The sequence below is a fragment of the Bos javanicus genome, chromosome 8 (assembly GCF_032452875.1).
Source record: "Bos javanicus breed banteng chromosome 8, ARS-OSU_banteng_1.0, whole genome shotgun sequence".
Classification (NCBI taxonomy): Eukaryota; Metazoa; Chordata; class Mammalia; order Artiodactyla; family Bovidae; genus Bos; species Bos javanicus.
Window position 1 is genome coordinate 1,480,513 of NC_083875.1, and position 13,179 is coordinate 1,493,691.

At 49.8% G+C, this 13,179-nt stretch overlaps 1 protein-coding gene across 5 annotated transcripts in view; it reads left to right on the forward strand.

The window, feature by feature from the left end:
• PALLD (palladin, cytoskeletal associated protein) overlaps positions 1 to 13,179 on the forward strand; it is a 369,451-nt gene that overhangs the window by 171,390 nt on the left and 184,882 nt on the right. For all 5 annotated transcript variants that reach the window (XM_061424893.1, XM_061424891.1, XM_061424892.1 and 2 more), the window contains exons 7-8: positions 3,051 to 3,192; positions 4,252 to 4,275. In XM_061424893.1, the coding sequence (XP_061280877.1) occupies positions 3,051 to 3,192; positions 4,252 to 4,275 (166 nt within the window). The remainder of the gene's footprint in view (positions 1 to 3,050; positions 3,193 to 4,251; positions 4,276 to 13,179) is intronic.

Below are 13,179 nucleotides of genomic sequence, written 5' to 3' on the forward strand. Positions count from 1 at the left end.
TGATGCTTCCTCCTAAGCCAGCCTGCAGCCAGCTTGGTTAAAGACCTCTTCCTGCAGAGTGTTCAGAGAGGACACAGTCAATGAATGAGGGTTGTCGACAGCACCAGTGAGGGTCCACCTCCCCCTACCCAGGATGAAATACCCGAAGAAGGAAAAAGTCCCATCCCACCTGTGAACAGGGGTGTTGGGATAACAGCGCAGGGACATCCGTCCGTCCGTGCTCAGAGCAGGAGTCCTTCACAGAGCGGCCGGCACGAACATTGCGAACATTGCATGGCGCTCAGGAGCTGTTCACACGCAGCCGCATGCATGAAATCTGGGTGACCTGCTGAGTTGTCGGCACGCTGTTGGTTTTGGAGCCAGGGCCCCGCGCACCTCCGGGCTGGGGTGTCACATCCGTCCTGGGGCACCTGGCGCCTGAGATGTCCCTTTCCTCCCGCTGGGCTGCAGAACTCCTCCAGGCCAGCCCCAGCCCATCCTTGTCCCAGCAGCATAGCCCAGCTCCTGGGGCAGAGACCCCAGCACAGTGTCCCCTTCACCCCAAAGGAAGCCAGGAGGCATGCTCGGAGCCTAATAGAGAAGGAAACCAGGAGTCCACGTTTTTCTAAAGCTTGAGTTTTTAACTCGCAAACAGCAGAGTGGCTGTCCCTGCCTGCAGTGCGGGCCTCTCCCTCCTCACGGATGCCTGCAGCACCCTTCTCCTGGGGGCCGTGCCCCTCCCTGCCCTGATCCGTCCTTCGGGGGCCTGGGCTCTGCCAGTCCTTGGGCACCTCCATCCGTGTCCCTGCATGCCCCTGGTGGGCGTCCCTGGGGCTGAAGCCGGGGCCACTGACCTGGTGGGGACAGCAGCTCGTGGGCCCCAGGGACACGCTCAGGGCCAGGAGAGCGGCCACCCCGGTGGCATTTCTCCCTGGAGCCGTGGACCTTGCAGGGAGACTTGGTACCAGGTGGACCCAACAGCACACGATGCCCTCCTGTGGACCTCAAACCCCCAGGGCCCCAGACCAGCCTTCCGACGTCAGCCGTGCTGATGTGGCTTTGGTCAGGAGAAGCAGCTCACTCAGGAGGAGCCATGTGGCAGACCTTGGAAAACTACAGAGACCTGTGTGTGTAACGTGCCTCGTTTCTACCCAGGTCCTACCTTTGTGATTTTCCAGTGTGAACAGTATGCACAATCCTAAGAGGAAACTAGAGGCCCCTAGGTGTCTGGAAGCTCACATGTGAAGAGTATTTGTGAAGTGTCTGTAATGTGCTGTGAATGCTCCCTGGACACACCGGGGACGTCGACGACTCCATCCTCACCAGCTGGACCCCGAGGGCAGCATCTTGCCTGCTGACCTGCAAAATACTGCTCTCTGGACTAATCAGAAAGTGGAAGTCAATTTAAAACCAGAAACTTTTCTACATTTAAAACTAAGAATGAAGTGAGAATGGACTCAGAAGTAGGTAATAATATTCACCTTTTCGTTTACCAAAAAAGGCCTTTAGCACCAAAATTCTCACCAAGTACATTAGACTTTCCTGCTTCTGCCCACATTGTGGACTTCCAGGGTTTCCACGGGGCCAGAGCACACGCACTGAAGGCCAGTTGGTACAGGATCTGTTTTTCCCCAGCATACCATTGGCCATCTCTTGAGGAAAATGTAAAATAAAAAGCAAAAATGGAAACAGAAAAAAAAAAAAAGCATACTTCCTAATGTGAATTTGTTTCCTTTGGTTCTATGCATAATCATTTATTGTATCTGACTTCCTTCAAGAGCTGTTCATGTCCTTTATCAGATGCGATACCCTGTACGCACACATGTAGGTAGTAGAAAGTTTCAGTGGGCCCATGTCCAGGGGAAGAAGGCAAGGGAGGCGCCTGGAAGGGCCAGTTATTCCTTTGGTTTTCAGTAGCCAGTTTACAAGCTTCAGCTCTTTGCATCTGTGAAGCCACACTCGTTTCTGGTCTGTTGGGCTGTAAAAGTTTATTGGTCTGGAGCTGGAGTGGGTGGAGCATCAGGGGACAGTGCTGGTCAGGGGGAGGAGGCAAGGAGGGTCAGGTGGGGGAAGTGCTCCCGTTTTATTTCGCTCAGAACCTGCAGGTGAATGGAATCTGGAAAGAGGTACTGGCGCACCTATCTGTGGGGCTGCAGTGGAGACACGGACATTGAGCACAGACTTACGGACCCAGGGAGCAGGTCTGGGAGGAAGGAGAGGGTCAGACGAGTGGAGAGAGTGGTGTAGAGACACATACACTACCATAGGTAAAATAGATCGCCAGTGGGAGATTTGCTGTGTGACTCAGGGAACTCAAACCAGGGCTCTGTGAAAACCTAGCAGGGTGGGATGGGGAGGGAGGTGGGAGGAAGGTTCAAGAGGGAGGGGGTATATCTATACCTATGGTTGACTCATGTTGATATTTGGAAGAAACCAACACAATATTGTAAAGCCATTATCCTTCAATTAAAAATAAATTTAAGTATTAAAAACACAAAAGAACCTGCAGATGAGGAAATGCCAGCCCTCCTTCTGGTGCAGCTGCCCCAGGACACTGGTGGACAGAGGCGGGTCCTGGGGGGAGGTCGGAGCTTGGGGCACAGATGGGAGACCCAGGTTCAGTCCCTGGGTTGGGGAGATCCCCTGGAGAGGAGCATGGCGACCCACTCCAGTATTCTTGTCTGGAGAATCCCATGGACAGAGGAGCCTGGCGAGCGCCTCTGGTGGACACATGGCATCTCCTTCCCCTCCTGTCTGGTCCCCCAGGATTCTACCCCCAGATGGAGCATGGGTGCATTGCATGAGTGTATCCTCATGTAGATAAAGACAGGTCACGCCGACACTGAGAAGTTCCACGGGTGATGGAGCCCATGCACTGCAGAGCGGGCCCCAGGACCTCCTGCACTTCATCACTGGGGATACAGTGCTCTCCTGACCTGAGGAGGGGTTCGTGGGCATGCTGCACACCCTGTGCTTGCTCCTCTGAGCTTGGGAAGTGTTCCTCTGTGTCATGAGGCCGTGCTGTGTGGCTGTGTGAGCCCAGACCTGACGGGTGTGTCCCGGTGTTTCAGGAGCTGCAGAACATCTGTGCGTCCGAGGGCCAGGTGGTCGTGCTGGAGTGCCGTGTGCGTGGCACACCCCCGCTGCAGGTCTGCTGGTTCCGACAAGGCAGCGAGATCCAGGACTCACCGGACTTCCGGATCTTACAGAAAAGTAAGGAGAGGGGCCTCCTCACAACACTGCCCACAACACCACCCCCGGGTCTGACCAGGCCCTTGTCTCCAGTCCAGGAGAACCAGGAAGGGTTTAGTCACTGACATGCATGGATTTCTTCTTTGTTTCCTTTTTTGGGGGGGATTTTATTACTTTTAAATTATTTTTTTATTCCTCCCTCTTGAACCTTCCACCCCAGACCACCCCTCTAGATATTTTTTAATTTTTATTTTTATTAAAATGTAGTTGATTAACAATACTGAATTAGTTTCAAGTGTACAGTGAAGTGATTTAGCTATACATATACACACATCCGAGCTTCCTTGGTGGCTCAGATTTCAAAGAATCTGCCTGCCATGCAGCAGACCCCAGTTTGATTCCTGGGTTGGGAAGATCCCCTGCAGAAGGGGTAGGCTACCCACTCCAGTATTCTTGCCTGGATAATCCCAAGGGCAGAGGAGCCTGGCGGGCTACAGTCCATGGGGTTGTCCAAAGAGTCGGACACGACTGAGTGACTAAGCACAGCATACATACATCCATCCTCTTTTGGACTCTTGCTCCATATAGGTCACTACAAAGTATGGGGTAGAGGACCCTGTGCTGTACAGGAGGCCTGGTTGTGTATCTGTTTATGGACAGTGGTGTGAGGTACATAGATTTGTGATCCCAGAGTGAGGGGACTTGGGCTCCAGCACGTTAAAGCCATCCTGCTGGCTGTGGGCCCTCACACGCCCTGACTGAGGTTTTGTTTTCTTCTTCCTCAAAATCGCAAATCCACATTTGAATTCAAAGTTGGGCCAGTCATCTTAGGAGGCTCTGAGCCTTCTGTGAACCGCAGTTGAAAACCTTGCTAGTGAGAGCTGTTAAGGGAATTTTAGTTTATTTATGGGAATATAAATTGATCTACCATCCCTCTTTCTTGTACGACAGGGCTTGTCTGCAGTGTTTCTGCAGACATGTCCTAGACAAGGTCACAGGAAAGGATGGGCAGGTTTAGTATGAACGGAAACTGACTCTAATGCTCTGTTTTGATTTCTTTTTTTCTCATGTGTTGAACAGAACCTCGATCCACAGCTGAACCTGGTAAGAAGCTTTTTCTTTTTTTCTGTCTGCTAATGTATCTTCAGTTTCAATAGTTCTTTGTTTCCGTTTTAAACCACATGCAGAACAATGTTTTTGCAGTTCCCTGGAAATGTGAAACCCCCTTACAGACAATATCTTCTTTATTGTGGGGTCTGCACACTGCATTTTACATCCAGTTGTTTTATTAGTGAAACATTAAGTTCCTTTCAGACAAGAAGATTGCGCTCAGTGACTTAAGTCTTTTAAAACCATGGTCTTTTATACTCAGAAAACAAACTAAGCTAGAGATGAAAAAGCATGCTGCTAAGACGCGGCACATTTCTCCTCAACAGAAGACACCACCAGCCAGACCGCAGCCTGGAGATGTGTCTCCTGAGAGAACAGCCTGAAGGTGTTGGCAGAGTGACCCCAGGGTCTCTCTATGCTCCCTAAGGGTCAGCAGAGTGACCCCAGGGTCTCTCTGTGCTCCCTAAGGTGTCCGCAGAGTGACCCCAGGGTCTCTGGGTGCTCCCTGAGGGTCTGCAGAGTGACCCCAGGGTCTCTCTGTGCTCCCTGAGAGTCAGCAGAGTGACCCCAGGTCTCTGTGTGTGTGTGTGTCCTGAGGTGTCAGCAGAGTGACCCCAGGGTCTCTCTGTGCTCCCTGAGGGTCAGGAGAGTGACCCCAGGCTCTCTGTGTGTCCTGAGGGTCAGCAGAGTGACCCCAGGGTCTCTGTGTGTGTGTATCCTGAGGGTCAGCAGAGTGACCCAGGGTCTGTGTGCTCCCTGGGGTGTCAGCAGAGTGACCCCAGGGTCTCTGTGTGTCCTGAGGGTCAGCAGAGTGACCGCAGGGTCTGTGTGCTCCCTGTGGTGTCAGCAGAGTGACCCCAAGGTCTCTGTGTGTCCTGAGGTGTCAGCAGAGTGACCCCAGGGTCTCTGTGTATCCTGAGGGTCAGCAGAGTGACCCCAGGGACTCTCTGTGCACCCTGAGGTGTCAGTAGAGTGACCCCAGGCTCTCCGTGTGTGCGCCCTGAGCCGTGAACACTTCCTGTGCTGCAGCAGGGTAACAGTGTCTCAGCCTGTGGTGTCTCACTCACACATCCCTGGCCTCATCAGAGCCGTGTGCTCCAGCATCCGGGTCTCCTGCCCTCTGCCTCACTCTTCTCATTCTCGCCTGTCTTCCCACAGACAAAACTGACATCTAAAGAGAAGCAAGATTTCTGTCACGTGTTTCCTAGCAGGTCCTCCTGGAGGACACTGTCTCAGTGTTTTTCCCAGCAGTGACGTCACAGGCTTCAGTCTTCTGGCTGAAGGGTAGGAATGATATGTCTCTGCTTCACCACGGTTGCGTCTCTCAGGAGCCAGACTCGGCTCTGGCCCTCCTTGGAGAGCTTGGAGGCTCCTGGTCAGAAAGGCTGTGGTTGGTCCCGAAGCTCTCATACCCCAGCAGAGGCCCTGAGGGGCAGAATGTGAGCCAGTTAGGATCCAGCCATGAGGGATGCTCAGAGCACCCTGAGGGGACACTGGAGTGGATCTGATGCCTTCCACTTTCTTTTAAATCTTTACTGGACAGCAGGTGATTTACAATACCATTAGTTTCTGCTGTGCAGCAAGGTGAATCAGCTATATGTTCACAGACTACAGGCCATGGGGTCTCAAAAAGTCAGATACGACTGAGCAGCTAAGCACAGCACACACATATATCCACTCTTCTTCAGATTCTTTTCCCGTATGGGTCATGATAGAGTACTGAGTAGAGTTCCCTGCGCTATCCAGCAGGTCCTTACGTGTACTGTTTTGTGTGTACTAGTGGGTACATGTCAGTCTCAATCTCCCAGTTTATCCCTTTCCCCCTTTTCCCCTTTGTAACCATAAGATTATTCTCTACACCTGTGACTCTACTTCTATTTTGTAAATCAGTTCATTCATACCATGTATTTGGATTTCATGTATAAGCAGTATCATATGATGTCTTTCTCTGTCTGACTTCCTTCACTCAGTATGACAATCTCTAGGACCATCCTCGTTGCTGCAGACAGCATTATTTCATTCTTTTTGTGGCCAATATTCCACTGAATGTATGTGCCACATCTTTTTTTATCTACTCCTCTGTCAGTGGACATTTAGGTTGTTACCTTGTCTTGGGCTTCCGTTGTAGCTCAGTCAGTAAAGAATCCGCCTGCCATGCAGGAGACTCAGGTTCGATTCCTGGGTCAGGAAGATCCCTTGGGGAAGGAGATGGCAACTCACTCCAGTATTCTTGCCTGGAGAATCCCATGGAAAGAGGAGCCTGGCAGATTATAGTCCCACGAGGTTGCCAGAGTTGGATATGACTGAGCAACCAAACTACTAACCAGTACTATATCTTGGCTATTGTGAATAGTCCTGCAGTGAACACTGGGGCGCAGGTATTGTTTTGAATTATGGTTTTCTCTGGATATACATCCAAGACTGGGATTGCAGTAAATTGCCCCAATTTACATTCCAGCCAGCAGTGTAGGAGGCTTCCCTTTCCTCCACATCCTCTCCAGCATTTTTTGTTTGTAGACTTTTTGATGATGGCCATTCTGACCAGTGTGAGGTGATACCTCATTGTGGTTTTTATTTGCATTTCTTTAATAATTAGCCATGTTGAGCATCTTTTCCTATGTTTTTTGGACATCTCTTTTTTGGAGAAATGTCTGTTTAGGTCTTCCATTTTTGATTGGGTTGTTTGTTCTGTTGGCATTGTGCTGTATAAGCTGTTTGTATATCTTGGAGAGTAATCCCTTATCACTTGCTGTGTTTGCAGATATTTCCTCCAGTTCTGCGGGTTGTCTTTTCATCTTGTTTCTTGTTTCCTCTGCTGTGCAAATGCTGATCTGACGCCTTCTTGTTCTGCGTTGCTCCCAACCCAGCGCCCACACGTATAGTCCCCACGGCAGGTGCTGTGGTCACTTTCCAAATTACGGAAACACAACTGCATATTTTGTCTGTGACATGGTTTCATATAAAATTGATGCTGTTTAATGATCATGCTGTTCCCTGATAGAGGGAACTTCTGAGGCTCAGTCTCCTGTGTGAACTGGTGTGGAAACCCTATGGGAGTTAGGGCACATCTCTTACATTGCTATTTTAAGTAGACTAGATAGATGAATGGATATAAACACAGGAATCAAATTTCTCCTTTACCCACAAGAAAGTTTGTATGAACAAATCTATGGAGAAGGTTATCTCTTGATACTTTATTTATTTACAAATAAAACTAAAGTCTTGGGCCAAACATTCTGAAAGTATTTCTGGTGGAATGGATTAAGAGTGCTTTTGAGGTTGCATTTTGGATTCTGTTTGAATTCATGCAACTCTTTCATCGTGTTTGAATTCTGTTTGAATTCATGTAACTTCTTTCATCATGTTTTATCCATTGTCATCACCTACACAGGTGATGTAATTTATTAAATGTCTTTCGTGATCTGTGTTGGAAAATCATAAACTAAGCATCATCTGAAAATTCAAAACACTGGTTAGAAATGGCATAGCTCAGTTTCTGAGTATGTGTGTGTTTGAAAATTGAAAACAGTATGCCAACTAAGAAGGATTTAGTGACGAGGGAGAGAAACTCCCCACACTCCCACGCCTCACACAACATACATGCCTGTCTGTTATGTTTGCTGTTTTGCTTCTAGAATTTGGTTGAACTATTCAGTGAAACCAGTGCTGAGCAGCTGCATGGGGTAGTCTGACCTCTAGAATGTCCTTGAACGCTTTTGGGTTAGTGACAAATCATGCCAGGGAGAGCAGGATACGGAAGGCCTTCCTTATAATCGGCACATCCTCGGAACGTATGGAAAAGTCTGCGCTTTCTGTGCTCACTCAAGTTTCCTATTTTTCTTTTCCCTTCGATTTGATCTGGAAGCATTTAGGAATACAGATTCCTTCATTCCAACCACAATAATAGCATTTGCTGAAGACAAGTATCAGTATTTTTTTGGTCGAACAGTATTTCAAGCAAATCTGTCAGCGCAAGGCAAACCGCACATATAGTCATCAGTTATGGAAAAAAACACAACTAGTCTTCTCTGACCTCTGTAATTCCTCCACAATTGTGTTCCTCACAACACAGCTGGATTGTTCCTTTCTTTCATGGAGGACTATCACAATATTTGGCTTCAGGAGTCTACGCTTGGCATGGAGAACTACATAAAATCCATAAACATGAACAACAATCCCAGTGACCGCTTACATGAGCTGTTGAGTTAGAACTTCACAACAAGCAAATATTAACACATATTTGGAGCTGAGCAGTGTCCTGGCTTGCCTGACAAAACCACATATGATTATGATTCCTTTACTGGGAGGCGGAGGTCTAACATTGACCTTGAAGTTGACTGATGCTTCCCGGGTACAAAACTCAACTTGTATTGAACCTTCTATTTTCCTTAAATGACTGGATGGATAGCTCCATCCCACGGACAGACCTGTGAGCTCTTTAGCCTTTTGGAATGTATGTAGGAACTGGTTTCCCCCCTGGCTACTTTTTAGCCACTGTTTCATGGAGAGGAGATAAATTTTGTTAAAGGACTAGGTTGAGGGTGGTCTCCAAATGCCAAGATGTAAGATGGCTGAGATTCAGAATGCATCCAGCCTCGCCCCACTTCCTGACCCACGCACTCTTGTGCTGTCCTCCCTGGCTGGCCTCTTCCCTTCCTTTCTTTCCCAGTTTGCCCCCTCACTTACTTGTATGTCTCTTTTTCTCTTCTCTTCACTCTCCTTCCTTTCTCTTATTCGTGGGTAAGATAAAGACCTGGAAATGAAACTGAAATTCACGTGCCTGGCCAGCCCCTGGAGGGGTTAGATGTTTAGATAAAGAAGGAAATAGCCAATTCCCTCCAGTTGTGTTACTCAACGGAAGCAGGTTTTTCTCGTCACTCCTGTGCTGCGTCAGTCTGATGTGTCTCCACTGCCTTCCTGTCTAGACAGAGGTCTGCCTGCATCCCCATCTCCTCAGCGGCTCAGTCCACAGCAGTCAGTGTGCTCAGGACCCACATGTCTCTCAGAGAGCCTGCCCCAGCCTCCTTAACATACTGACCTTATCCTGATTGAGTCCTTCAGAGACCTGTGTATGGGGGGGGGCAGGGAGGGGGAAGGGAGGGGAGCAGGGCACAGAAGACCTGCGTGACAGCTGTCAGCACCAGGCCCTGACTCAGCTGTCTGCAAATGGCCACAGGCTGTATTGAGTTACTCCTGCAGCATTGTCTCATGGCGTGCAAAATCCAAACTTCAAAAATGTGTCTTATTGGTTGGGAGATGGTGCCTGAGAAAGTGTGGCTCTCTGCTCACCAGGGATACTCACCTTCCTAGCTCCCGAGAGTGGAATCCTGAGTCAACATGTGAATGAATTATATTTTGTTACATGAAGTGAGGTACTGAGTGGTCAGAGGGTGACTGTGAGGATGTTTGAATACAGTTCCAGGTTAAGATGGTAGATTAAACAAAAGTGGGTTGGATAAAGCCTGTGGTTCCCAAACTGTGTGGCCAGACACCCCATGCGCCATACCTGCCAACAGAGGTGCTGGAGATGGTGGAGATTTTCAACAAAACAGTGAGACTTGACACATAGATAAGGACTGCTGGCTTGAGACGGCTCTGCCTCACAACGTTAGATCATTCTATGTTCTCTTCGGTAATATGGTGGTTGTTATTCAGTTGCTCAGTCATGTCCAGTACTTTGCAACCCCATGAACTGCAGCACACCAGGCTTCCCTGTCCTTCACCATCTTCTGGAGCTTGCTCAAACTCATGCTCATTGAGTTGATGATGCCATCTAACCATCTCATCCTCTGACGCCCCCTTCTCCTCCTGCCTTCAGTCTTTCCCAGCATTCAGGGTCTTTTCTAATGAGTCGACTCTTCACATCAGGTGGCCAAAGTATCAGAGCTTCAGCTTCAGCATCAGTCCTTTGAACTTTGTGAAACTGAGTTTTTGGTGTGTGTGTGATGAAGAGCAAGTCCCACATGCAAACCAGTGAAGACATGAAAGGAGAGTGGCCGGTCCAGTGTGGCCGTGAGAGGAGGCTGGGGGTCCAGTGTGGATGTGAGAGGAGGGTGTGGGGTGTCCACGAGAGGAGGGTGGGGGTTCCAGTGTAGACGTGAGAGGAGGGTAGGTGGTCTAGTGTGGACGAGAGAGGAGGGTGGGGGTCCAGTGTGGACATGAGAGGAGGATGGGGGGTGTCCATGAGAGGAGGGTGGGGGGTCCAGTGTGGACATGAGTGGAGAGTGGGGGGTCCAGGGTGGACGTGAGAGGAGGGTGACTGGTCCAGTGTGACTCCAGGAGGAGTTGTGCCATGGTCCAGGTCCACGTACACACATACACTTATACACACATGAGTGATCATGGTGATTTAAGAATAAAATACTGATGTTTTCCTTCAACTTATGTGTGTTTTTAAAAACAGTAACTTCTTAAGACCTAGATAGTATTACATTCTTGGTAAGAACTACTTTAGCAAACAAGACTGTCTCTGCATCTTTTGGTTTGGAACACCATGAAAAATTGCTGAGACACTTAGGGTCTTGTGAACCAACAAAGTCTGGTTTAATGTCTGGGGAGTGAGAGAAAGACTTGAAGCAGGAGACAGAAGGACTGCGTCACTCTGAGGACCTGAGACCTGCCTCCCCCACGACCCACTGCCCTGGCCCTGGGAAGGCTGGCTAGGCCAAGATGCTGGGGCTCCTCTCTGGGCAGTTGGAACACCCCAAAAGAAGAAAAACCCACCCGTGACAATCCAGGAGTTTCTCCAACACAGAGGCAGCCTGGGTGCCTGGGAAGGCCTGGGTGCCCAGTGCTCTCTGCTGCTCTGAGCTTCCACACGGCTCAGAACCATGAGGATGGGAAGAGATCAAACCCAGATGGAGAAACTGCCCTCTGGGATGGTACAGAAAAGCAGGATCAGCTCCCCAGAATGCAGCGTGGAGGCAGCAGATGCACTAAGAGAAATTGTGAAACCGCACCGCTATCATCAGAGAGACAAGAGAATCGGCGCATCCAGGAAGCAAAACTGGGAGGAGGGGAGGGTGTTCAGAAAATGAGGAGTTGGTGGAATGAAAAGACTGGGAACAGAAACAAAAGATGGGAAAATGTCTGACAAAGGAGGAGGAAAAGACAGAGGAGGAATGTAAGAGAGAAAAGGAATGAAAATCAGATGGTAGAGACCCACTGGGGTGGACTGCACATTCGCAACTAGGATTGCAGGAGGCGAGGATGAAGGGGAGGGATTATCAATGAGATACTATGTTTATTCCCCAAACTGGAGGCAGTCAGTGTCCAGACTGAAGGGACCCTGAACGCACAATGTGTCTAGACACACTGATGGCCACGCGTCATGTGAAGTCACAGGGCCCGGGACGAGACCATGATCGCCCCACACCCGAGGAGGCAGCCTCAGCGCGCAACAGTACTTGGATCGGAGAGCCCGAGCCTCTGAGCGGGGTCACAGCACACAGGGGTGAGGCAGGCCTTCCACATGCTGCTGTGATGTGACCTCCAGTGCAGAGCCGGACCCCAGGCGAGCCTCTGGCTCCACGCAGAGCAGCATTCGGGATCTGTCAGACTTGCATGCCTCAAGGACTGCCCCGCACCACCTGTCTGCAGGGTGTGCTCCTGGCAGTGAGAGAACTCACCGGCCGGAGCGAGACACGGGGCAGGAAGGAGCGCGACAGCAAAGGCGAGCAGAGCTGGGGGCACCCACGGGGCACGGCCACGTTGGGATGTGACGAGGGCAGACACAGTGTGACGTTCCCCACTCAGAGCTCAGGCCCAGCGCCCATCTCCTGCCCTGACGACAGATGATGAGGGAGGCTGGTGAACTGACCCCAGGTCGCATCTCTGCTTGGCCTGACCCCCATCCCTGCCTGCGGGATCAGCTGGGAGCACACGTGTGCCTGCTTGTGGACGTGCTGTGATCTGACCCAAAGCTGAGAGCAGAAAGTCGGCCAGGTTAAACTGCAAAGCGGTCATGTGACAGACGCAGACACCGCCAGGTCTTCTGGCCAGCTGTCCCTCTCCTGCCAGTGCTCAGCCCCTCCACACAAGCCCCCACCCAACCAGGAGCCCCAGATTTCCCAGGAATCCCTGCGGCCTTGACCACTCAGGACCCCTGTGTACTTTGGTAAACACCTGGGGAAGCTCAAGTGTTTTCTGACAGTGGCAAGTTGGCCTTTTCTTTACACGACGAGATAAATGCTTGTGCTCAGTCGTGTCTGACTTTTTCAGGTGCCATGGACTGGGACCCCGCCCCCCGGACTCCTCTGTCCGTAGGATTTTCTCAGCGAGAATACTGGAGTGGGTTGCCATTTTCTTCTCCAAAATGCTTGTTAGTCAACATTTAAAAACTAAGTGAAGTCAGAGAAAAATAAGTATCATATGATGTCACTCATGTGAAATCTAAAATAATGATGCAAATGAACTTATTTGCATAACAGAAATAATCACAGATGTAGAAAACAAGCTTACGGTTACTGAAGGAGAAGGAGGCTAGGAAGGGATAAGCTGGGAGATTGGGACTGACATGCACACACCACTATATGTAAGACAGGTAACCATCACGGACCTCCTGGGTAGCACGGGGAGCTCTGCTCAGTGCTGCAACAACTTGTGTGGGGAAATGATCTAAAGGAGAGTGGGTGTGTGTGCATGTATAACTGATTCACTCTGCTGTCTGAAACCCACACAACATGCAAACCAACTACACTCCAATCAAAATAAATTACAAAGTAAAACTAAAGGGCACACTTTTGAAGGAACTGTAGATACGTGGTAAACATACAGGGAAATCAAACAGAAAGGAAGATTCAGCTGGGGTGGGTATTAGGGGGCATTTCTAAAGAACTGGTCATCTTTCTTTTCTTAGGTTTATTGATGAGTCTGCTGGGGTTCATTTCATTGTTACTC